This window comes from Stylophora pistillata, chromosome 10, assembly GCF_964205215.1.
Source record: "Stylophora pistillata chromosome 10, jaStyPist1.2, whole genome shotgun sequence".
Classification (NCBI taxonomy): domain Eukaryota; kingdom Metazoa; phylum Cnidaria; class Anthozoa; order Scleractinia; family Pocilloporidae; genus Stylophora; species Stylophora pistillata.
The window spans coordinates 2,945,770-2,971,880 of NC_142528.1; the positions used below are offsets into that span (position 1 = coordinate 2,945,770).

At 38.8% G+C, this 26,111-nt stretch overlaps 3 protein-coding genes and 1 pseudogene across 3 annotated transcripts; 3 read left to right on the forward strand and 1 right to left on the reverse strand.

Moving 5' to 3' along the window:
- Window positions 1-5,052: 5,052 nt before the first annotated feature.
- Window positions 5,053-6,732, reverse strand: LOC148721382 (uncharacterized). Its single transcript, XM_088736154.1, has 2 exons — window positions 6,561-6,732; window positions 5,053-6,395 (listed from the first exon to the last, which is right to left on the reverse strand). Exons 1-2 carry the CDS (start codon window positions 6,730-6,732, stop codon window positions 5,053-5,055), a joined length of 1,515 nt encoding a protein of 504 aa, XP_088592280.1.
- Window positions 6,733-8,484: 1,752 nt separating this feature from the next.
- On the forward strand, window positions 8,485-10,842 carry LOC148721383 (adenosine receptor A2b-like; annotated as a pseudogene).
- A 3,197-nt stretch (window positions 10,843-14,039) lies between these two features.
- Window positions 14,040-14,819, forward strand: LOC148721384 (melanocortin receptor 4-like). Its single transcript, XM_088736155.1, has one exon. The coding sequence runs from the start codon at window positions 14,040-14,042 to the stop codon at window positions 14,817-14,819; it is 780 nt and encodes a 259-aa protein (XP_088592281.1).
- Window positions 14,820-20,623: 5,804 nt separating this feature from the next.
- On the forward strand, window positions 20,624-25,314 carry LOC148721385 (melanocyte-stimulating hormone receptor-like). Its single transcript, XM_088734624.1, has 2 exons — window positions 20,624-20,819; window positions 22,894-25,314. The coding sequence occupies exon 2, from the start codon at window positions 22,895-22,897 to the stop codon at window positions 23,834-23,836; it is 942 nt and encodes a 313-aa protein (XP_088590750.1). The 5' UTR covers window positions 20,624-20,819; window position 22,894; the 3' UTR covers window positions 23,837-25,314.
- The last annotated feature ends 797 nt before the right edge of the window (window positions 25,315-26,111 follow it).

Sequence of the window (26,111 nt, forward strand, 5' to 3'; positions counted from 1 at the left end):
AGTCTAAATTGGGTTTTCCCCTCGCCGCTATGCTAATGAAATATAATGAAAATCCGGCACGTATTTTACAAATTGAATTTGACAAACTTTACTCAAAAAGAAAGAAGAAAAACAGTCATTGAAATATTACAAGATATCAGCGATGGAAAAATTACAAAAACTTCTCCTGTTGATCTTGACTTTGTGAGGATAGAAAAAAAGGCATCGACTTGACGTGGTATCAGCAGATAAAAGGGTGCGGTAATTTTAGTATCAAGCAAACAAAACGAATTCTTAAGAATAATTTATGTGAGCAGCTGTTCATCATTAAAGCAGACCATGTTCATCAGCCCGTGAACGGTGCTGGAGACAGTTTACTGTAAACATCGCTGTGGCAACGCTCACAGCAGTTTTCCTTACGACCACAGAATGGAAGTCTCGTACATCGTTAATCTCGTCTTGAACGCCTTCAAATCCTTCACCGCCATCAAGTCCAAGACTTCACGCGATAAGGACAACTTCATCGTTGCCGGCTCCTTTCAAAGTCCTTGACTGACTGGTTGACTGCCTTGCTGACGGACTGTTGACTAACTGGTTAATAGACTGGTGCCTAACTGGCTAGCTGACTGGCGACTGGCTAATGGACCGGTTGTCTTATACTGGCTGACTCACTCACTGGTACCTGACTGGCTGACTGACTTATTGACTGACTGGCGACTGACTGTCTGACTAAAACGTGCCCTTTCATTCACAACACTGATAAAATATCAGAACCTAAACGATACATTAAGATCACCGATCACTTCACGTGCACCTCCGCCAATGTAATCTATTGCATAACTTACACTTATTGCAAAAAGATATGGGCGAAACAGGCAGAAGACTAGGTGATCGATTCCGAGAACACCTTCGAGACGGGGAAAGGAATGACAAGGACACATCGAAACCAGTTGCTCGACATTTTAATTTACCTAATCATTCTAAGAAACACATGGCAATCTGCGGTCTTTCCTTACACTTAGGTAGCACGGAAAGCCGTAAAAATCTTGAACAAAAGCTCATCTTTCAAACCGGCAGTTTAAATCCCACAGGGATCAACGAACCCTTTTCATTCCACTAATTTATTCTTGTTTTTCTCGTTGCTATGTTCCTACCAATAACGTAGCTCCATTCTCTGCCTTTAAAAGTACACACAACCCACAATTCCTCTATTCGCTCCGACGAAGGGCTAACGCTCGAAACGTCAGCTTTTGTAATCGTTACGGTGGCCAATTTACCACTTCAACTTTGTTGATATATCCAAATTATTTCGTTCTATCATAAGACACCTAAATACATAAAAATCTTAATTTTAATAAGTGCTCCAATAAGAATCTGTACCCTTCTGGTTTTGATCGGATTTTGTCAGCTAGATTTGTGGGTTACTGATGCTCAATATGCCATTAAAAAAAAAAAAAAACATTAAAAGTGGGTTTATGTGACAATCTTCGTTGTGTTCGGATCTGAGTGTTTGATACAACCTTTGCACGTTCAATAGAAAATGAAGATAGCATATTTGAAGCCTCATAGGTGATTACTTTTCTTTAACTGACACTGACATACTTCATGCAAAGCGCATATGGTGTAAAGTTTTTTTTCTCACCGCGCCTCAATCCAAATATTCCTTAAAATAAACCGTTTTTCATGACGACAATCTGAGTCTGAAGTTATTATCAAAGTGGAGTAAATGGGGCTTAGCCTTTTGGAGAACCACCGATGAATTCTGAATAATCAATATCGCTTAAGTTCTCAGTGCCTCGCAGGTTTTTCCGCACACCTGTAGCCGAAAGTCGTTCTTCTTAAAGTTGTACTGTGTTCCTATTGGTCAAGCTAGACCAAACTCTGAGGCACACTTTAATCGTGAGTGCGTTGCCATTAATTAAAGTGAATGGTAGTTCAGAGTTAATTTCCTACACGATAGTCATGGAAGTTCTTTCCATAGCGGCTTATCAGTTAATTGGTTGATACCCAAGCGTTTAAGAACTGGTTTCATTGTTTTTCCTGTAGCCGTTGTGTTTTCAAAAATGTCCAGAACAGTTACGCTACGCTGACAATTCTCCATATGACTTTTTGTTTTTGTTTTTCTTGACGGAAATGATTAAAGTACGTAATCAAGTTCTTTTGCGTCATTTCCACCAGGCAGAGGAAGTATTAATGCTTCAGATCTTTGCGTTGAAACAAAGATATTTTTTCTTGAAGGGAAATTAGTTGGTACTTAGAAACTTGGGATTACAGTAAGGTTACGGTCTCATTTCAATTTTTCACAAAAACAAAATGAAAAAAATAACCCTTTCATTTTCTGAGTGACGTATGATCATCTGACGCACTTCATTGGAACAAATTTTCCAGACTGTCATCCCCTCAGGTCACTGTTTATATAAATAATCTTAATTTGTTTCTAGAAACCCGTTTTGAAACCTGAGTTGTGAGTCTCGCTGCCCCCACTATGCATTGGCATATTAGACAATCCCAATATGTAAAGTAGAGGCTCGTTTCATGAAATATAGGAAATTCAAAACTCTTTTACTTAAATTTCAGAATTTTTTTTTAATTCAAGAAAAAGGACGAGAATGCTTTTTGCGAATTTTGATTAAAACATTTTGAGATAACTAGGACTAGTGCGGATCTTACTGATACAGAATTTAGATCACCGGCCTCTCGTCAACAAAGATTAAGTTATCCGTAGCTCCCCGTCGGGTGGTCGCGGTTCATCACTAAGCGCTCTTCGCCACCAACACAGAAGAGTGTTTGACATAGTACAGAATAGAAATGCAAGAAAAAACAGTCAACTTGACGAGTGCAAGCATCGTTAATCTTATCTTGAACGCATTATCAGTCCCGATAGCCATCATTTTGAACAATTTAACAAGTCACCTCACGAGAAAGACTTTGTCATCGTTACCGAAGCTTTTAAAAATATTACTGCTGAGTCTTGCTGTCTCTGATTTTGCTGTTGGTTTAATAGCCCAGCCATTATTTATTGCATTGAAGATTTCAAGGTACTATGGCCTATTTACTCTCAAGTTGTTGGATGGAAATTTGCATGCACTTTCTAACACATCGTTCCTCGGTGTCATGGCCCTGAGCGTGGACAGATTCTTGCTTGTTCAACTTCATCCCAGATATTAGGAGCTTGTGACGTACAGGTGTGTCGCTGGTGCGGTGATTTTACCGTGGTTGTTAGATATTATTTTTTCAGTAGTTTGCTAGAATTGGATTCACGTTAAAGTTGTAGTCCTCGTAATTTGGAGTATTTGTTTTTTATTTGCATAACAATTATAAGTTGCAGATTGTATTTTGCAGCAAAAGGCCATAAAAACCAAATTCAAGCCTTACAGCTTGTTGAACTGAGTTCAACAAGCAGCACCGAATGGTGAATGGAGGATGCTAGGAAGCTGAGAAAATCTGCAGTCAGCGTATTCTATTTATATTTTGTATTCATAGTTTGTTACATGCCGATATATTCTAGTCTTGTTGTCCGGTTAAATTTTGGGCTACATCGCTTCAGCAGCACAGCATCATATCATTTGTATTTTTTCTCTCAGACACTAATGTTTGTAAATTCGTCATTGAATCCAATTATTCACTGCTGGAGAATGAAAGACATTCGGCATTCTATCATTAGCATACTGCAACAGATATTTTCATGTCAGAATTACGGATGAGCAAGATCGAAAAATTTTACAGAACTGACTCGGCTTTCCATTCATGGGTCTACGACATTTGAATTCCTAAGTTTTTTAGATTTTGCTTCATAATATGTAACAGTGACTTTTAAGCCTACTAAATTGAGTTTGGAAAGTTTAAGAATGTCTTAGTAACTTAAGTATAATTTTATACTTCGCTCAGAGTTCATATACATTTGTTGCCTCCTTACAGGGTGCGTTTTGGAAAATTTAGCAAAGTACCCGGCGACCCTGCAGTCTTTTGTATATATTCAGTGATTGTGTATAGCGATTTTAGCCACCCTCCCTTTGAAAAGAAACTAGTTCACGGACGCAAGTTTATGCCTTATTCCAAACAAAATTATTCGACTGCAACAACATTGCTGGTGCAGAAGATTATAAATCATTAATTTCTTGATTGGCATCAAGCAGGCAAAACTGACAATGAAACAGTTTTTTGTCGGGTTGGACAAAACAGGATTTACATACATACTTTAGTTTATAGAAGGCTGCGTAGTTTGCAAAACTTAGTGGAGTATTGACGCAAAGAGATGATAGTCTGGGAGCAAATGTGGTCCCGTGTGAAGTTCGAGCTGAAAGCAAGCACCTAGTGTAAAAGTGTTCATTGGGACCTACTCAACATGAAAAGTTTTGGTGCCAGCTTTGCAACTTGCTCAGACCGCTTTTAAGGGGAGGGGTTAAATTCTGACCCATGAAATCCAGCTTGAAAACGAGGCAAAAACACATAATTCCTCATAACTTTGTTAATAACGGACGAACATACACCAAACTTGCTCACATGATTGGGCATGATCCTCCCTGTTGATTTATGCTAATTTACATAGGTCACGTGATCTTACGCATGAAAGCGAGGCTGGAACACATAATTTTCCAAAAATTTGTTCAAAAAAATCCTTATCATGCCAAACTTGCTCACCTTAGTCAGTTAGACATCTTGTATCGATTGGCGCTACTTTGTAGTGTCAGGTGATCCCATACATGGAAACGGGGCTGGATATATGTGGTAGCAAGGTGTAGGATGGCATTTGTCTTGCCAAATGTATTAACAACAACAAGGCAGAAATAAACCTGGTTATCCGAGTTCAGATAACTTCAACTAATCATTGTTCTATGGCCCATAGCACAGGGACGAGACGGATAAAGGAAATACTGCGGAGGCTCCATTTGAGAATCTATTTTGTACACATAATCAATAATTTTGCCAACTTATGATACTGGTTTCATGTATTCATTTTCGCATGTATATTGGAACAAGGGCAGAAAATGATAATAGCGACTACTGCTACTTTATATATACAGTCATAAAAGTCTTACTGAATATCTATATACATTGTTCAGTTGTCCATTCCTATGGAAGTTCCTGTTCGACGTCGTCCTCATCATACTCATCATCACTCTCAGCACACTCGTTCTGGCAATCTTCAGAGCACAGACAGAGATCAGTACAGACAAGTCCGGCTTTTTGACACTGACAACGGTTGTTAGAGCAACGGGACTTGGCGCACTTGCATCGGACAAGCTGTATAATTGCCTCTGGAGCTGGTGGAAGATTTTTCATGACTGGTATCCACTTTCCATCTTCATCTTGCCATCCATAGCCTTCTGGTGAGGGCAACACCGGGTTTGCTACTTGATCGTTGTTCCAAACAAGAAGCTGGTAGTGCGCTCTCAGTATGGCTTGATGGAGAGCAGCTTGTGTGGGCGGCAACCTCTCAGACTCAGCTTGATTTTTCTTAAGGAGGGACCATCTGAGGGCTTTGACAGTTTTGATGTCTGTCTTTGTTTGGTACATCCGACAAACCAGCTGTTCCACTCCACTTCTTGTGCCGTCATCTGGCTGTTCCCCACAACCGAGGTTAGCAAGAGCTTGCAAGATAGGAGTGCTGCCGTTATCAAACTCATCCCAACAAGTGGCTATTCCCTTTCCAGAGAAACTCCCAGTAACATCTGCTCCGGTCAACGCATGAGATGCTGGCAGCGCAGCCGTCTTAGTGGGCCCAAGGGCGTCTGCGATTGACTTCAAGTTGATAACTCTACGACTACTGCCGGTCCCAGTAACAAAGCAAAAGTTCGAGCACAAATCTGGATACCATCGGAGAGCCAAAACAAGAGCGTCAGTGTCAGGAGAATATATCGAGAGTTGGGTAGCACCTTGAGCAGAGGCATCCAGAGCATATAAAATAATCTTCGTGTCGGCTTCTTCTTGTGTACTTCGTAAATGCCTAACGTCTCTGTGCGTTGTCTCACATTCCTTTCCCCATGCCACAACGACTTGTCTCCCATTAGCATTATCCTTCACATTCTTTGCGAGAAACATAGTAAGTTCGCCCTTGGTCTTTGAATGGGCAAGAAGCTTCTTCATCGGCACCTTGGCGATTTGGGTAGAGTCAGTGATGCGATAATAAATGGGAGCATGGCCACCTTGTCGTTTTACTGGTGTTGCTGATTTTAGTGAGAATGGTACATCATATCTGTCGAAGATTATGCGGAGCTCTTGTAAATCATTATATTTTACAAGCAAGCGATTCGTGAAATGTTCAGCCAAGTCTCTACAGTTCTTGATCCACTCTGGCTTGTCAAGTGATTGGACTTCGGCCATTCCATCAACAATCCTGACTTTGAGTCCTACGGTGATTTCTTGTGTATTAGTACTAGGGCCATCTCCTTCTGTAGGATATGCATAAGGGCATCCTTGCAAGAACAATGCAACACGGTACCATCTCGTGCAAACAAAGACAGTGAACTATTATAAGCCAACAGCCTCTTGGATTTCAATTTCTGGGCGGCTCTTGCACACCATCGCCAAACGAGCAAACAGATTTCTGTCCTCCTTTAACTCGATGATCGTGTCTTTACCTTTGACTTTGATGACCTTGGCACTCGTTTTCCAGGTAAGAAGATTGCGCTTCCTTACAGGAGCCCAGAGGTTGATCTTTCCTGTCTTGATCCTTTCTTGCACAAAAGAACTGAATAGCTTTCTCCCTTCTTCACTCTTATTAACAAGATCTTTCTTCGTTTTCTCATTCATCACAGCCGTTTGTGACCAATTTGTACAGATCTGTGTTGGTGCTCTGTTCTGATGAAAAGGGATTGGTGAAGGTCTTGATTGTCTCGGTCAACTTATTTATGCTGTTATCTTCATGCGTCAAAACAGCTGAGTTTAGTTCTCGATGGTGTGCACGTTCCGGAACGAGACCTTCCATTGCCTTGGCTTCTGCTGTGAGTCGGGCAAGTTCTGGGGCAATGAGGAAAAACTTAGCTCGTGCGCTCTCATTCAAAGTGATTCCTACAAGCCCGCCAGAAACTTTCATGGATCGATTGAGGTGTTCCAACGCAGTATCACCACCAACAGCACAGAAGGGAACCTCCTTAATCTTGTTCACTACCCAGTTTCCTGTGATGAACTCTCCACAGGAATTTGTGCGAAATAGGTTTGTAGAAATCGCTCATAATAAAGTTATATAAGCCAAACCAAATACATTATCATTACACCGTTTCAGCTTTTATTTTCTTCATTCAAATGTTATACATACAGCATTAATATGCATTACAATGAGTCAACGTTATTGTCCTGGATGATGTGTTCACCTTTGGCGTGTTTTGCAATCCAGCCTCATTTCCATGTATGGGGTCACGTGACACTACAAAGTGGCATCAATCGATGCAAGATGTCTAACTGACTAAGGTGAGCAAGTTTGGCATGATAAGGATTTTTTTGGACAAATTTATAGTCAATTATGTGTTTCAGTCTCGCTTTCACGCGTAAGATCACGTGACCTATGCAAATTAGCATAAATCAACAGGGACGATCATGCCCAATCATGTAAGCAAGTTTGGTGTATTTTCGTCCGTTATTAACAAAGTTAAGAGGATTTATGTGTTTTAGCAAAAACCAACATTCCAAATTCCAATTCGATCTGGAAACAGTGGACAAGGAGGAACTACCAAGTGGAATGTCCATTGCTAAATTATTATTTATTACTATTTATTTATTTATTTTAGCCTCGTTTTCACGGAAGATTTCATGGTTCAGAATGTAACCCCCCTTAAAAGCGGTCTCAGCAAGTGGCAAAGCTGGCACCAAAACTTTTCATGTTTAGTAGGACCTAATAAACACTTTTACACTAGCTGCTTGCTTTCAGCACGAACTTCACACGGGACCTTACTTTATAACATTTGCTCCCTGACTATGATATGGAATTGAAACTGATAAATGTAAAGTGATTATTCAAAATAACTGAAATTGAATTCCGGTTAACAGGCGCCCTCAAACTTAAGATTGACTCCTCTTAGATGTCAAGACCCAATCTGATACCCAAGCAGCTATGGTTCATTTGGTTAATAAAGCTTGGGAGCTAAAACTCCTTAATCCCAATGGACCAGTCCTTATTTGCTGCCCTAGAGAATGAGAAATTCCCGGGGGATCCCATGGTTTTTCAGGGAAAACGGAGGGGGATCGTTCGTTACCAACAAAGTATAAAGGGGAACTATAGAATACTGACTAACAATTTACTGCCAATGAGCGAAGGGAGGTCATAGGACTATTACAGAGCCTCATAGGGGCATCTGGTGAATTTATCTTGACTCAACAACCAGAATCTTCCCTTCCCTGTCCCCCCCGCCGCTTCCCAAGTTGCCTAGCGAAAATTGTTCAAGATGAATTTAGCAAAGGAAAGAAAATGGACGTGACTTCCATAGGTTTTTTTTTTTACCTTAAGAAGAGTTGTTCATGACGAGCAATAAAGAGTTGTTAAGTAATTGTTCTATTTTTACTCTGACAACAAAGCAGCCTTCTGTTACAAATGAAAAGAAAAAGACGTATCTCAGCTTAGAATGGCTTTTATGCAAAGAGTTTGGTTATTGAATAGGAGAATATCACTCATCTGTCTGATTATGACATCCGTATGGTGGACAACATCGTCCACGTTTTGATGATTAGTAGAACCTCCTCAGTCTTAAGTCGTAATGTTTTAGTCTGGTATATGTCTGAAAGCCAGAAGCTATTATTCTTTACACTTAGTTTTAACTTGATACCCATAGCATGAGCTCCTCAATTTTTTACTTTTCCATTTCATACTCATTTTCTATCAATGACGGTCTTTGTTGCCTCCTTTTTTCGTTTATTTTTACCTTGTCTCAGTCTCGTTGCCAATCTTTCGTGAGAATAAAGACTCAAAATCGAAACCAGGAATGATATCACAATAAAACATCGAATAGATTAAAAATACATTGAATATTAGTACTTTATTTAGGGCACTGATTCATATCCTATGCTGTCAGCTCTTCATTTTGCATGTCTCCTGTCAAAGCAGCTGAAGACATCTGGCTTGATTTAGACTAAATATTTGCATGCATCTTCAAATTGACAAGCTTTCAGCTTGAATAAAACCGCGTGGAATTGAACTTTTCACATAAACGACCAACTATCGATAATTGTAACTTCCCTCGTGGCAAAATGGCAGCTAATGAACTCACACGTGGTTCAACGTTTTTCATTAATGTCGTCTTGAACGCCCTTTCAGCACTGGTAACGATCGTTTTCAACAGCCTAACAATTCAAGCCATACGGAAAACTTCCTCTTTACCAGAACCTTTCAAAATATTGCTGCTGAATCTTGCCGTTTCTGATCTCGCTGTTGGTTTAGTAGCTCAGCCGTTGTCAATTGCATTTGAGTTAGCGGGTTCCCGTGTACATATATTTTATGGGCCATCCAATTTGCACTCGTTAACGTCTCGTTCCTTGCCATCACGGCACTGAGTCTGGACAGATTTCTAGCTATTCATCTCCACCTCAGGTATCGAGAAATTGTGACACACAAACTGGTTGTTGGTCTGGTAATCTTTACATGGGTGCTCAGTGCTATTCTTTCATCCCTTTGTCCTTTGCTCATCAATAATCATCGATCAAATTAGTCAACATCAAAATCATCCTTTGGAGTCTTTGCTTCATTTTTGTAACTGTCACAAGCTTCAGACTTTACTTTGCAGTAAGACTCCATGCAAAACAGATTCAGGCTTCACAAGTAGAGCAAGCCGCACGGAATGGTAAATTAGCATATGCCGTCAGACTGCAGAAATCCGCCGTCAACACATTTTATGTATATTTGGTTTTTTTAGTTTTTTATTTGCCTTTTTTTTGTTCTCTTCTTGCCAAGCAATTCTTTGAGTCCATACCAAATTGGTACAACGATTTTTCTTTTTACTGTCGCACCCTAATCTTTGTAAATTCATCTCTGAAACCTATTATCTACTGTTGGAGAATGAGCGACGTTCGACACTCTGTAAAGGACCTAATGCGAAATATAATTGCAAGGCTTAAATGTGGATAAGCAACATGGAATATTATATATTGCCTATACCAGTCCACTTATTTCTTCTTATTATTTAATTTTCCCAGGCGGTTTTTCTCTTTTTTTTTTCTCAATTCGGTTACAGTGCAATGAAAGTCGCTCGTAACAAAGAGTAAAGATAGTCAAAGCTGAAAAAAATTCTAATGTTCGTTTAAAATACACCTCTCCCTTGAATACCTCATTTTTATAATTATAATAAATAAAATGTGCTGAGAGGGCCTTACTAATAATAAAAAAAAAAAAAGAATGAAACCCTCAAACATTGAGATACGAATGTTGCGCACGTGAAGCGTTTCTACGCTCAAAATCGATTTCGTTGTTTTATCATGATCATATTTTCGACTGTTCATCAAGTAAGCCGTAATTTCGCTCCCGCTAAAAAAGAGATTTGAAGAATGTAACAGGAAGCGTAGCGGCATAAAATTAAACAATGTTGCATTATATCAGGTACTTCTAAGGCGTTAGCCACATATGGATTAGCAGCACGATATGAGTGTTGAATAAACTTTCGTGTGATAGGAAATTAATGCACATGAATTCTTCTAGAAAGTGAGCAAGCTTTGTTTCTCACTAGGAATTGCGCATCTGGGTAAGGAGTTCCTTAGCTAATAGATGCAGCATTTTGTAACCTTGAGATGGATAGATCGTAGACAGTACAAAGTTGAATTGTGAAGAATAAAGTCCGATTTGAGCGAAAGTTTTGCAGTCCAAGATTGTTAAACCAGCGTGAGCGCAACTTCTCTCGAACACAAGTCGAAAATTTTGTGAATTTAGCACGACTCTTTGGCTCTACGTATACTTTGGGTTCTAACTTTGGTGGAACCCTGTGTTGATAACACTACATAAAATTGAATAAAGTAACCACAAGAAATTTAACACTTCAAGGGCTCTGCGCGAACCGATGAATCAGAGCAAAAAGTTTTTTATTTGTTGTTTATTTTTATTCTGACAGCACAAGCTGTTCGGAAAAAAATTGAGTTTTCAATTCAACTGACTCCATATTTCTAAATCTAGAACATTGCAAACCATTCTGCTGTCTATTTATGTGATGGTTCATGTTTTATAAGTAATTGTTTGATTCAAATTTCTCTTCATTTTGTGATTCAGTTTAAAGAAGGGGTTTGGGTCAAAGACACTGTGGATAAATTAGAAGAATAAAATTATGCGATATGAATTCATAAGGCCTCAAGGTCTGCCTTCAGCGCTGCTCATTGGCTAACGTGGCATTATTTCTCATTTACTCTTTATTTAAGTCAGTCTCATTTCAAATCTTTTATGAATATAAATGTTTGCACCCGAAGCGTGGGACGATATTAAAGGAAAAAAACAGACTAGAACGGGAATTCATTGGATCTCACCAGTTTAGTTAGAAACTTACTAATCGGCACACTGTCGCTTTGAATTTATTCATAACCCAAGTTGTAACCCGCTATCATGCTCCTATCAGCAACTTAAGACATCTGGCTTGGCTTGGGCATAAAACATTACCATATATTGCTAAACTGTTATTCGCTCAGCTCATACTCTGTTAAACCGTTCCGCCGGTAACCATCGAAATTTGTTCAAAATTTCATGTGACATATCAGGAGTGATACAAATCAAATTGAACGCGTGTGTCCATGCCGCTGACAAGCTGAATCAGCCATAACACCTAAAATTGATTTTATAAAACTGGAATGCCTGTTAAGTTGTAGATACGAGATCTTCTATTCGTGATTCCGATAACTCTCCATATAGCTAATTTAATGATAGCTAATAGACAATACACTTGGATGAGAAGATATTACCATCTGAAATTCATAAACTATAACGTCATCACAAAACGCTGGAAAGATGGTGAAGGTTCATCCGCTAGAGCGCGTTTTCAAAATATTTATTTATTTTTTGTAGATTTAACTTTTACATGCATTCCCTCAATACTTTGAAATAGAATTTTGAGGAGCGCGACTTAGTTAGTTACCTAACTTTGCAAATTATTCTGAATACCAAACGTCACAGGTAGTGTGATACCTTAAGGACGTTGAAAGGTTGCTTCTAAAATTAATTATTTTGCCAGAATGTTCCATATTTGAAAATACTCGTTGTGTCCTGGGAAGAGAAAAAGAATTCAGAAGCTCCAAAGCTACAAGTGAATGATATCACAACGATATACTTGTTTATTTCACAGAAACATTTGCTTGAGTCGAAAACTCGACTAACCAGTAAAGGAGAGGTTTTCTGCAAACAGAAAACACGCTTAAAACAAACGAAACTACAACATATACAACTGAAATGAAAACTCACCGACTGTTCGAGCTTAGGGTTTACAAACAACCACAATACACGGAACAAAACATTTTTGAAATGAACGCGACGATTTTCCCCTTCAAAGAACATAGGCGATTGCCCGGATGTTTACGTAAACATAGGCCCGCTATGGGAGCTACAATAGTTTTTTTTTTTAATACAAAAGAGTGACGTTTAAAATGACATAGTCTTGCATACTCCTTGAAAGACTTTGTATAAACTTCCTCAACCCTGGAGGAACACCAGACCAAACTACCTAAAAATCAGAATACGTTTTATTGTGGAGATCAATCAAAATTACAATTACAATAACAATTTATCACTTATAGAGCGCTATTTACAATGACAGATCAACAGCGCTTTACAATCAATCCTAGCCCGCCCATCCCACCCCAGGGGAGGACATCCATCACACGGTAATCTCATGCGTGGGAAATTAACGTCTCCTACCCCACACCCTGTAGGAGACGGGACCTCCATTTATTCGTCCCTATCCGAGAAGACTAGTACATCTAACCATTTCTTGATGTTATAGAAAGGCAGCATATTCTTCTCAATAATTTTAAGACCTTGAGTGTTGGTCCGGCCGGGGCTCGAACCCTCGACCTCCCGCACAACAGTCCTGCGCTCTATACATTGAGCTAACCGGGAGGCGGTTAATCAAAACTGAGTTATATATGACTTTACAACTCAAAACATTTAAACCATCTGTCAGAACATCTTTAAGTTTCCGTGATCTTACACGGAAATATCGTTCATACACATCAAACTATTATAAACTCTTCTGAAAATTTCTACGGCCAAAATGGAACATCGTTGCACTTGAAAAAGCCTCCATGTGATCAGTTTAGGGATCAGGACACAGGTACCCTTATTGTCTAATTGATTTTGACTTTTGCTCTAACTTGGAATAAACGTGGCATAACAAATTTGCATAGACCATCTGACCATCAGAATCAATGAATACACTTTTGAAACTGTCATCGATTTTCAGTAAATTCATCGCGTAAAATTATCAATTATCGGGGCATAACAAATTTGCATAGACCATCTGACTATCAAAGTCAGTGAATCTCGCTTTTGAAACTGTCATCGCTTTCAGTAAATTTATCGCGTATAGTGATCGATTATCATTGTTTACAAACAGAATGGGTTTTCAATGGAAATTCTGCCATACGAAATGCTTCCGCGTAAGAGAATTCAAACTGACATTGTTGTCATTATTATGTAAATTCAAAAGGCAATTCGATTTTCTTTTCATTTTCGGATGTTCATATAAAACAAAAACAAGCGAGAAATAAAGAATCTCAAAGTCTTCATCAATTGGCCTTCTCCCTTGCTTTATAAACATCATACTCGGAGGACATATTATGAGAAAAAGGTTTTCCCAAATTAATTTTTGCAGGATCACGGGAGGTAGGCCTCCAAATGGTTTGGTAGATGGCAATTAATATCAAAACTCATCAATCAAGATCGCCGGGAATTCATAGATAATTAAAAGTTGCTTTCGTTCACGAGAAGTTACCATTTTGTCCAATGTTAGTCTCCTGGTCGACTATCCTCGCGTTTGATCTTCATCTGCGTCCTAAACAATGACAAGCGCTGAGGGTCCCGATCGTTCATCAATGGTCGCCAATTGTGTGCTAACCCATTGTTATCCTACACCGCCATCACATTGAACATCATAACAATTTACGCAATGAGAAAAACCTCGTCGCTACCGAGGCCGTTAAGAACATTTCTACTGAGTCTTGCTATCTCAGATCTTGGTGTTGGTATATTTGTACAACCTTATTACGTTGTGCTTTTAGTTAGAGGGTTGAAAAGCGCCGATCCTGTTGACGAATCAACAAATAAAGCCATGCATGCCATCGCGGATACCCTCTCCATAGTTTCAATTCTCACTGTTTTCGCCATCAGCATGGACAGATTCCTGGCTGTACATCTTCATCTCAGATATCAGGAGCTTATCACCCACAGACACTCTGTTTTGGCTGCGATATCAATCTGGATGTTCAGTGTATTTCTTGGAGTATCTGGACATTTTTGGATACCCCCCTCCCTTGTGATTTTCCTTCCTGTTGTCCTTGGGTTCTGTTTTATGTGCACAGGATTAGTTTACTGCAGGATTTATTTTGCTGTACGGCGCCACACGAGGGAAATTCAGTCCTTGCGAGTGCGGCGAGCCGAGCAGGATGACGGTGACATGGAACAAACCGCAAGGATGAGGAAAATTGCTATTACTACATTTTACGTGTATCTTGTGTACTTGGTCTGTAATTTGCCTGAATACTGCACTAGTATTGCTACTACTGCCAATAACGAGCGTAGCGTTGCTTTGAAAACTTTTGGGCTTTACAGTTGGACTCTTGTGTGTATGAATTCATCGCTAAACCCCATTATTTACTGTTGGAGTATGAGGCACATTCGACACACCATCATTAACACTCTCAAAAATATACACCTGTGCGGAAAGTGAGCGACACAGAAAATTAACAAGTCGAACTCCTATGGCTATTGCACCTGACAGTTATTATGTGAGTGGATACAATAACACAACTTGATAAGCTTTTTGAACTAACAGCCTGCATAAAGTAGTAATAAAATGGTTTACTTGTAATATTCAAAATTGATCTCTAGTAATAAGGAAAAAATCACCGTAGGGAGCCTGTCTAAACGAGAATATTGGTGCAATTTTTGCTGTTGCTCCTCTGCTAACGACATTGGCACAGAAAAGAAGTGCTTTGTATTTATGATAGCCTAATTTAGATGCAACATGAAAAGGAACACATCAAAGCGTGACGGTTGCTATCGTACATATCTTAAAAAGGAAATTTCTACGTAATTTGAATACAAATGTTAAGCATGGTGATAATTGGAATTAGAATAAAGAGCTTCAGCTATCTACGTTTTCTAGTTCTACAATATATTAGAGAGCTATCACATAAAAAAAAAAAACAAGCAAAAACCACCTCATGGCTCAGTAATTTTGCATCGATGGAAAGACAAAGAACTTTTGACTGATACAGCGTTGTCGCTCAGCCAAAAACCATATAATTAAACTTTGAATTGACCTTTTAGTTGCTTCCACAGTAGACGCCGACAACTCCCTGACGAAATGAATTCAGGGAAAGTGTTTTTTTTTTTTCAATTCTGTCGCTTTTCCTCCAGTGGAAGCTTTTATATTTTCAATTTACGCTTTTTTAAAGGTTGTTTTACACTTCGGGTTCACAAATCATTAAACAAATAAAGATCCAGAATATATTATCTGACCCTTCCTTCTTAAACGAATCCAAATGAGATTAGATACACACACGTCTCGTAGTTCTCGCAGCAGTTATTGGACATAAACAAATAAGAGGAAACCCACTAACCGGATAATGCCTAGAACATTTGTATTTAGAAAAGTCTTTATTTGGCATCGATTATGTAAAAATCAGAATCATCATGAAACTTAGGCTCGGCCAAACGCTATCAAAATTTAACGCAAGATCTTGCAACGTTGTTGCGCGCAACGTGTTCCACACCTTTGGCCAGCCCATTAAATTGTTGGTTGGTGTTGTTTGAAGCGGTCAAATTTTTGGTGCCACATTTTTGGATGTTGCAAAATATTTCTCTCGTTTGGCCAGGTTCTTCACAACATTTTTTATCGCACGATCCAACAATGTTGCGTTGAAATGTTGCGTGCGTTTAGACGGGCCTTGAAAATGTTATTCGGTTTTAATTACCCCAGAGGACTTAGTGATCATAGTTGGATCAAATTTCTTCAGTTATGAGTAATGCACCCCTTTGTTTCGTTTGTTTTTAGGTTTTGTGAATGGCACCCATCCTTACAAAATATTTCGGTTTAAATTGACCAAACATACCCGCAGTTTATTGACATTCAAGCCAACTCTCCGCCTACACAGCCCACCGCTTATTATACCAAACAACCCTCTTCCCACACAAAAATATTATTAAGAAGTCTGCATTTCGATTTTTCCGTTTTACAGTGCTCGATACATAAAAGTAGAGCGCGATATATACTGAGTTAGGGAAATGCAAAGAGTACGCTTTCATCCTTACAAGCCTGTTTCTAAGATCACTAAGAAAATTATTAAATATTTTGAAGTAAAAACGGTATTTTGTTTATTTTCTTACAGCTGAATAGAGCCTCAATCGAAAGCCCATATATATTATGGAAGAACAAATTATCCCTTACTCAAAATATGAGTCATTTACTTTCATGGAAAACTGAATCGCAGAATAAAAAACCCGCAGTATAACACACGCACTACCCTCGTGTTTTTCAGTAGAATGTGCGCTCAGATTACTATCGTCTGAGTGTGACTGTCCCTGCCATAAGTGTTTCCAAGGGGCAGAAAAGTGAGGTTGATTATTTCCGCTGAAAAATCGATCTCGACGTGTGCAGCCATCATAATCTACTTCACATACGTATATCATAAATGCATTCGGAGACCAATTAATCCTTTTTCTCTGAATAAATAGCGCGGGGCTTGTCTAGTCTGTAAAATTCTTTCATCGTAGAAAAAGCCGAACTAAAACTGATCACTCAACTATTTTACCCGAAAATGAACACCCAACATAGTTTAAAAAAAAAAAAAAAAAACACATAAAAAGTTAATATACAGAGTAAATCCCATAATTTAACTGAATAAAGCTGCCGCGATCACATTAAACAGAAAAAAAGACTGAGAAAGTCTAAGAAGAGCCCTAGAACCCAGGAGTAACATTTCATAATATAGTGAGGCGAATGAGCGTGCTTAGAAGGACGTTTTGTTGTCAGCGACAATGATAGGCACCTGAACATCCTGAGCGGGTGATGATATCCGTTCAGGTCGTCTTGAGAAAATATCTATTAGGTGTATATTTTCGAAAACTTCCCGCAGCTTCATGAATGTTTAATAGGGCAGACAGTAGTGTCTACTAAAGTCCAAATATAGAAAAAGCTTGTTCCGCATTCAAATCAGTTTCACTCCCTGAGTAAATAAAAAGACCATAAAAATCATTTAAATCGAAAGTTGCCCTGAAAAGGAAAATGATTAATTTCATCCAGATAATATACTTTCTTGCTATCACTACGAAAACATAAAAATGTATTCTCTTAAATATATACTCAGTTTACTCGCAATTGGACTGAGAAGAAAAAAGGACTTTTATACTGCAAGCGACAGAGATGTCAATGAACCAAAACATAAATTATCTTAAAAACGTCACAACAGGCTCCTCTTCCGAGAAATGTCTTAATGGAGCAAACTTAATTAAAGCAGAAATAATAATTATGAGTATTCTCTTAAATATATGCTCAGTTCACTCGCAATTCGACTGAGAAGAAAAAAAGGACTTTTATACTGCAATCGACAGAGATGTCAATGAACCAAAATATAAATTATGTTAAAAACGTCACAACACGTTCCTCTTCCGAGAAATGTCTTTAATGGAGCAAACTTAATTAAAGCAGAAATAATAATTATGAGTTTGAAAGTTTTCTTCCTCGTCTTTGGCCACTGATACAGATATACAAACAGAATGCAATAAACGTATAGTAGTTGACTTAAGCCAAAGTGCACTTCTTCTCTCAGTACACTCTTTCCTAAAGCTTTCTTAATGGGTTTCGGGCGGCGATTGTTTATTCATTGGAAAAAGCTAATTTTAAGTAGGGCAGGTGAACCCGCCCTTGATTGAATTTACTAGTACTCACAATCGGCTGCGATGAATAATATGATTTTAGGGAAAATAAAACAGTTCAGAATTATTCTCTTTTTCTCATGATTAAGTTTTCCCACAAACTCGTGAAAATAACATACAAAAGACATTTAAATGTAATCCTAACTTTCGAAAATTTCAGTCCACTATTTGATTCCTACTCTGAAGTACAAACTGAATTTGACAAACTTCATTCAAAAAGAAAGAGGAAAAACAGTCATTGAAATATTATAAGATATTAGCGATGGAAAAACTACAGAAACTTCTCCTGTTGATCTTGATTTTGTGAGGATAGAAAAAGGCATAGACTTGACGTGGTATCAGCAGATAAAAGGGTGCGGTAATTTTAGTATCAAGCAAACAAAACCAATTCTTAAGAATAATTTCTGTGAGCAGCTGTTCATCATTAAAGCGGACCATGTTCATCAGCCCGAGAACGGTGCTGGAGACAGTACTGTAAACATCTCTGTGGCAACGCTCACAGCAGTTTTCTTTACGACCACAGAATGGAAGTCTCGTACATCGTTAATCTCGTCTTGAACGCCTTGAAATCCTTCACCGCCATCAAGTCCAAGATTTCACGCGATAAGGACAACTTCATCCTTACCGACTCCTTTCAAAGTCCTTGACTGACTGGTTGACTGCCTTGCTGACGGACTGTTGACTGACTGGTTAATAGACTGGTGCCTGACTGGCTAGCGACTGGCGACTGGCTACTTAAACGGTTGTCTTATACTGGCTGGCTGATTCACTGGTACTTGACTGGCTGACTGACTTGTTGACTGACTGGCTGACTGACTGATTGAGTTAATGGCGACTGACTGTCTGACTAATTGGTTGAGTGTCTCACCGGCACCTCAAGGCTATCTGATTGGCTAACTGATTTACTGACCGAGTGGTGACTGATTGGCTAACTGACTGGGGAACTGACTGGCTGACTGACTGACTGACTCACTGAGTCACTGACTCACTGACTAACTGACTCACTGACTCACTGAGTCACTGACTAACTGACTCACTGACTCAATGGTACATGACCAGCTGAGTGACTGGTTGACTATCTGGCTAACTGACTGGTTCACTGAAGGACTTATTGCTTACTGACTGGCGTATGACTGGCTGACAGACTGGTTCACTGATCACTCGCACCCGACTTGTTTTTAAGCCTGAGTTGAGCTCTACAAGAGCTCACACTTTTCACTTTTTGGCCAAATTTTGCAAAACGCATCGCATTTCAGCTGGATTTTAATGTTTTCTTAAAGATTTCAAGCCCATGAAATGAAAAAATTTAATCTCGGCTTTTTTGCATATACTTTCTGCAAATAGTGTTTCGCAAGCAGTTTCTGACCTTATCGCTGGTTTGTTAGCTCAGCCATTATATATCCCTACTTATTGTCATTCGGTCCAAGCAAAACACTGCAGACGGCGATACCTTGGCATCCACCCCACTACTGGTCATGATATGTACTCTGTGCACCGCTTCACATCTAGGCGTCATGGCTTTGAGTCTAGACAGTTTCCTGACTGCTCATCTCCATCTCAGATATCAGGAGCCTTGTTGGTGCAATGATCTTATTAGAGACCTTAAACAGTTAGGACAGCAACGCCAAGGAAGACGTCGATTAAAAAATGAATTTCTATTTTTAATCAGAATTTCGGAAATGGCTGCATGTATTTACCATCTCATACGGCGCCACAACTCAACCTCAACATAACGTATAAAAGTAGCGTTGAGTTCTAAATGGAAATCAAAATAATTTGCCATCACGGTTTCGGTTCAAAGACGACGCAAAGTTTGGTGATGTCACGTTGTTGTTTTGCAAAGGACGGCTAAGAAATGTACTAAGTTTTAAAATACACGTGCGGAGCTATTGTTCTGCTAACTGGGTTTTTTGGTTTTTCCACGTCCTCGTTGCCGTCGCCGTCGTGGTTTACTTAAGGTCTCTAATGTGGATATCAGGTGTTGGTATTTCACTAGTTTGGACTTGGGGGAAGGCATGAACAGCTTTCTGCTTTGTCGCAATAATTTGGAGTCTTTGTTTCGTTTACATCACAATTGTTAATTTTAGATTATATCAAGCTATAAAACGGCACAGAAACCAACTTTACGCTCACTTATAGGTACAGCAAGTAGAACAGCATAGCCACAAAGAAAGTGCTACAAAGCCAAGCAAATCTGCAGTCAGTACACTGTAAGTACATCTTGTAGTTTTAGTTTGTCATTTGTAGCATGATTTTCATTGTAAGACGTAAAAGTGCAGACAATTTCCTTCTCTAATCCTTACTGATTCCTGTTATTTACTGTTGAAGGATAAGACCAATTCGTCAAACCATTATGGACGTACTGCGGAACATATTCCCATGCAACTCGTAACCAAAGAAAACCGGAAAGAAAAACTTTGTTGATTGGATTAACTCAAGGGTAACCTCGTTATCAAGTGATGGATTTTTATCGCAGAATATTCATCGTCTAAAATTGTTTCAATCGTTTGTTCTTGTCATGAGTTCATGATCAATCTTCTTACACGCAGCGAATCGCAGACATTTTCCTCATTATATGGAAAAACAATCTGTTTGGTAAAATAGCCAATTATCGCGGCGACATGATAACTCATAACACATTTTGTTACCATAGCTATTTATAGCTGTTTTTGTAAGCTATCACGAATAAACCTAAAGCACAGTAGTATGCTTTTCAGACGAAGACACGACCGTGATAACCGGAACTCTGAAGTTTAACATGACTCTTACTCAAGTTTTTGAGAACTGAAAGGTATTTATCATGTATGGTTTTCGAAAATTGCAAGCAATTTTTCGTAACTTATTCGATAAGAGCTTAATTCAGGGTAAATAGGAGTGACTTGAAAGAACTAAGTCGATTCTTAATATTTTGAAAAGTTTTCAGTATTTACGCGCCTACATTTAGAAAATTGATCAGTATTGAGATCAGTTTCACTTGCTCCAACTTTATCTTGTGTGAAGGTGAGACAAGAGACAAATTATCACAAACATGTTAGTGTTCTTTCTGTTTAAAAGGAGTAAATTTCATCGCGGAAGCTAATAGAAAAAGATATAAGCTTGACATAAGCTCTTCCTTTCTTCGTCATGCACGGTAATTGAATGCTAACAGAAGGAACTAACAAATATCATTTGTGTTGCCCTATTCGTAGCTTAAGACTAGGTGTGCTATTCGCTAAACACGCTCTTCTCCCAGCCTTTTTTTAATGTTTCTTTGTGCATCTTTAAGAAAGGCAGGTGAGCTCGCCCCCGCTCGAACTGACTCGTGCTCAAAATTTCAATGATGAATAAATTGTTCTGATTAAAGTAATATAAAAGTTTCAAAATTTTCTCCATTGCGCAAAATTTCAGCCATTTCACGAGTCCAGCAAGGGAACCTCGAGGTTAACAAATTGTCAAAACCTCAATAAATGTATTTCTAACTTAAGAAACTCACATCTGCTTCTGATTCTGAATTACAAATTCCGTTTATTTGGTGCTCAACAGTATGCAAATAGATTTAAATAAAAATCCGTAATGCTTCTTACAAAGTGCATACCCTAAAATGCATTATAACACAGCACGTGTGTTTGTCCAATGTCACTCCTATTGAGTTACAATGGTATAAAACTCTTAATACCTACGGCCGCGCGGATATATCGTGGCGTATGCAGTCAAATTTGGCTGCAACGTTCCAGTCCTATTCAGCTGCGAGAAGCTAGAGAAGCTATAATCGCTGTCGGCTATGCCTCGAGCAACTTTTAAGCTTCTATGGCGCTCTCTAAAGTTCCTGTGTGCATCCGTGTTCTGTAGCTCTTTGTAATAATCATCTCACTTTGAAATGAAATTGTCGCACATTATAATAAAATAGTCTCGCTTTGTCATTAAAAAGCTGTCATATTTTTTTCTAACACGCCATTACCTTTTGTAATAAATTAAGTTGGCTTACTTTATAATAAACTCGGTATAGACGGTCGGAGCGCAAGTAGATCCAACGATAGCTAATAGATTGTAAATAGTTAGCAAAATTGATAGTAACCAGTGGCCAGTCTTTCTAGCAAATGTTAAGACGTCGTTTTCAAATTAGGTTTTTAAAGGAACACGAGCTGTTTTAATTATTTTTATTAGTTTCCCACCACTTCTGCACGTTGTATATTATAGAAAGTTATAATCCCGGTAGGAACATAGGTTACGTTATTACGCCCTATTTTTTTTTGTTTTTTTTTTGTTTTTTTTGTTTTGTTTTGTTTTTTTCTTAATTAGCTCAGCATCTTGAGGTTCAGTACTACGATAAGAAAATTAATAATACTGACGAAGATGGTGATACAGGACTTACGCCATAACGGACACTATCTGCACTTCCACAGAAAGACCGAGCTGTTACAAAGTGCGACAAGCTTTGTTATAAAGTATGGCAGCTTTTTTAAAACAGAGTGCGACAAGCTTTATTAATTTTATTACAAATTGTGACAGGTATTCCGAAATAAAACGGAACAATTTATACTTCAATAAACGCACGCTAAGCATGAACCAGTCGTTAAATCATTTAAGGAGAGAAGGTCATTCATCTTGCCATTTATTAACTTTGAACTGAAGAGAGTTCAGTCATTCACATACTACCGGGTATAGGCAATATAAAGCTAAGCAAATATTTCACCTGTTTTTACGTAAATTTTATGAGAACAGAAAGTAACAGGTGGTCGTTTTATGTGATATGTGATATCGTTGGCTATAAGGGAGCGAAAACTACAGGATCAATGGGATGACGATCTCCAGTCAGAAAGCTGGAAGTCAGTTAACTCTAAACTTCTCTGTGGCGATTCTCACAGTAGTTTTCTTTTTGACCACAGAATGGAAGTCTGGTACATCGTTAATCTCGTCTTGAACGCCATAACATCTTTCACCACCACTGTGTTCAACACTTGTACAATCTACGCGATGAGGAAAACTTCTTCTTTACCAGGACCTTTCAAAACACTTCTCCTGAGTCTTGCAGTTTCTGATCTTATCGCTGGTTTGTTAGCTCAGCCATTGTACATCCTGCTAATTGTCATTTTGTCCAAGCAAAACACCTCGGAGAATTCCTTGGCATCCACCCTGCTACTGGTCATCGTATGTGCTCTATGCACCGCTTCACTTCTCAGCGTCATGGCTTTGAGTATAGACAGGTTCCTTGCTGTTCATCTTCATCTCAGATATCAGGAGCTTGTGACTAACAAACGCGTTGTTGGTGCAGTGATCGTGACATGGATATCAAGTGTGGGTATTTCGCTAGTTTGGATTTGGAGGAAGGCGTATACAGCCTTCTCCTTCGTCGCAATAATTTGGAGTCTTTGTTTCGTTTGCATGACAGTTGTTAATTTTAGACTATATCAAGCTATCAAACGCCACAGAAACCAAATCCAGGCAAGCTTACATGTACAGCAAGTAGCACAGCATAGCCAGGTAGAGAGTGCTACAAAGCCGAGAAAATCTGCAGTAAGTACACTGTATGTGTATCTTGTAGTTTTAGTTTGTTATTTGCCAATGTATTGTTGTATAATTTTCATTGCAATACATGGAAGTGCAGACAGTTTCCTTCACTACTCACGGACCGTTATGTTTTTCAACTCTTCATTAAATCCTGTTATTTACTGTTGGAGGATAAGACCAATTCGTCAAACCATGATGGACGTACTACGGAACATATTCCCATGCAAGTCGGCATCAGAATCAGTGCCAACAAGATCTTCGCAAGAAAGAACAAGAACAGCACATGGCATCCACACTACGAGAAATTTACAGGAAAGTTGAGGCGTTGTGACCTTAAATCTTGACTTAGTAATTAGTACATTTTTAGTACTGTGTACCGCACTTATAACAAATATCGTTATGAAAAATAATGCGTTCTGTCATAAAGGCTGATAGTTTCGAAAGAAACTGTTTGGGGCTACGTCGGTGGGAGTAACGAAATAATTTGGATATATCAACAAAGTTGAAGTGGTAAATTGGCCACCATAACGATTACAAAAGCTGACGTTTCGAGCGTTAGCCCTTCGTCGGAGCGAATAGAGGAATTGTGGGTTGTGTGTGCTTTTAAAGGCAGAGAATGGAGCTACGTTATTGGTGGGAACATGGCAACGAGAAAAACAAGAATAAATTAGTGGAATGAAAAGCGTTCGTTGATCCCTGTGGGATTTAGACTGCCGGTTTGAAAGATGAGCTTTTGTTCAAGGTTTTTACGGCTTTCCGTGCTACCTAAGTGTAAGGAAAGACCGCAGATTGCCATATGTTACTTAGATGATTAGGTAAATTAAAATGTCTAGCGACTGGTTTCGATGTGTCCTTGTCATTCCTTTCCACGTCTCGAAGGTGTTCTCGGAATCGGTCACCTAGTCTTCTGTCTGTTTCACCGATGTATATCTTTTTGCAATAAGTGCAAGTTATGCAATAGATTACATTGGCAGAGGTGCATGTAACGTGATCGGTGATCTTAATGGATCGTTTAGGTCCCGATATTTCCACCACAAATCAGAGTGAATGTGCCAGTTTTTCGATAAACGTGGTTACCCTGTTTCTGTCGTTCAAGCGGGTCACCGCCGCGCCCAACTTATTGATCGACATTCAGCACTACAAACGTCGCATAAGGAAGATTCCGACCGCATTCCATTCACTCTCGCGTTTCACCCTCACAACCACTCAGTTAAATCCATCATTCTTAAGAACTTTAAATTACTTCAAAACGATCCAGAGATAAGCACTATCTTTTCGCAGCCTCCGCTCATTTCATTCAAACGCGAGAAAAACATAGGCAATTTTTTGGTCAAAAGTTCTTTTCACACTAATGACCAACCAGGCACTTTTAAATGCCTCTATTCGCTCCGACGAAGGGCTAACGCTCCAAACGTCAGCTTTTGTAATCGTTACGGTGGCCAATTTACCACTTCAACTTTGTTGATATATCCAAATTATTTCGTTCTATCATAAGACACATAAATACATAAAAATCCTAATTTTAATAAGTGCTCCAATAAGAATCTTATCTATACCCTTCTGGTTTTGATCGGATTTTGTCAGCTAGATTTGTGGGTTACTGATGCTCAATACGCCATTAAAAAAAAACATTGAAAGTGGGTTTATGTGACAATCTTCGTTGTGTTCGGATCTGAGTGTTTGATAAAACCTTTGCACGTTCAGTAGAAAATGAAGATAGCATATTTGAAGCCTCATAGGTGATTACTTTTCTTTAACTGACACTGACATACTTCATGCAAAGCGTATATGGTGTAAAGTTTTTTTTCTCAACGCGCCTCAATCCAAATATTCCTTTAAATAAACCGTTTTTCATGATGACAATCTGAGTCTGAAGTTATTATCAAAGTGGAGTAAATGGGGCTTAGCCTTTCGGAGAACCACCGATGAATTCTGAATAATCAATATCGCTTAAGTTTTCAGTGCCTCGCAGGTTTTTCCGCACACCTGTAGCCGAAAGTCGTTCTTCTTAAAGTTGTACTGTGTTCCTATTGGTCAAGCTAGACCAAACTCTGAGGCACACTTTAATCGTGAGTGCGTTGCCATTAATTAAAGTGAATGGTAGTTCAGAGTAAACTTCCTACGCGATAGTTACGGAAGTTCTTTCAATAGCGGCTTATCAGTTAATTGGTATACCCAAGTTAATTGGTATACCCAAGCGTTTTAGAACTGGTTTCATTCTTTTTCCTGTAGCCGTCGTGTTTTCAAAAATGTCCAGAACAGTTACGCTACGCTGACAATTCTCCACATGACTTTTTGTTTTTGTTTTTCTTGACGGAAATGATTAAAGTATGTAATCAAGTTCTTTTGCGTCATTTCCACTAGGCAGAGGAAGTATTAATGCTTCAGATCTTTGCGTTGAAACAAAGATATTTTTTCTTGAAGGGAAATCAGTTGGTACTTAGAAACTTGGGACTACAGTAAGGTTACGGTCTCATTTCAATTTTTCACAAAAACAAAATGAAAAAAATAACCCTTTCATTTTTCTCAGTGACGTATGATGATCTGACACACTTCATTGGAACAAATTTTCCAGACTGTCATCCCCTCAGTTCAC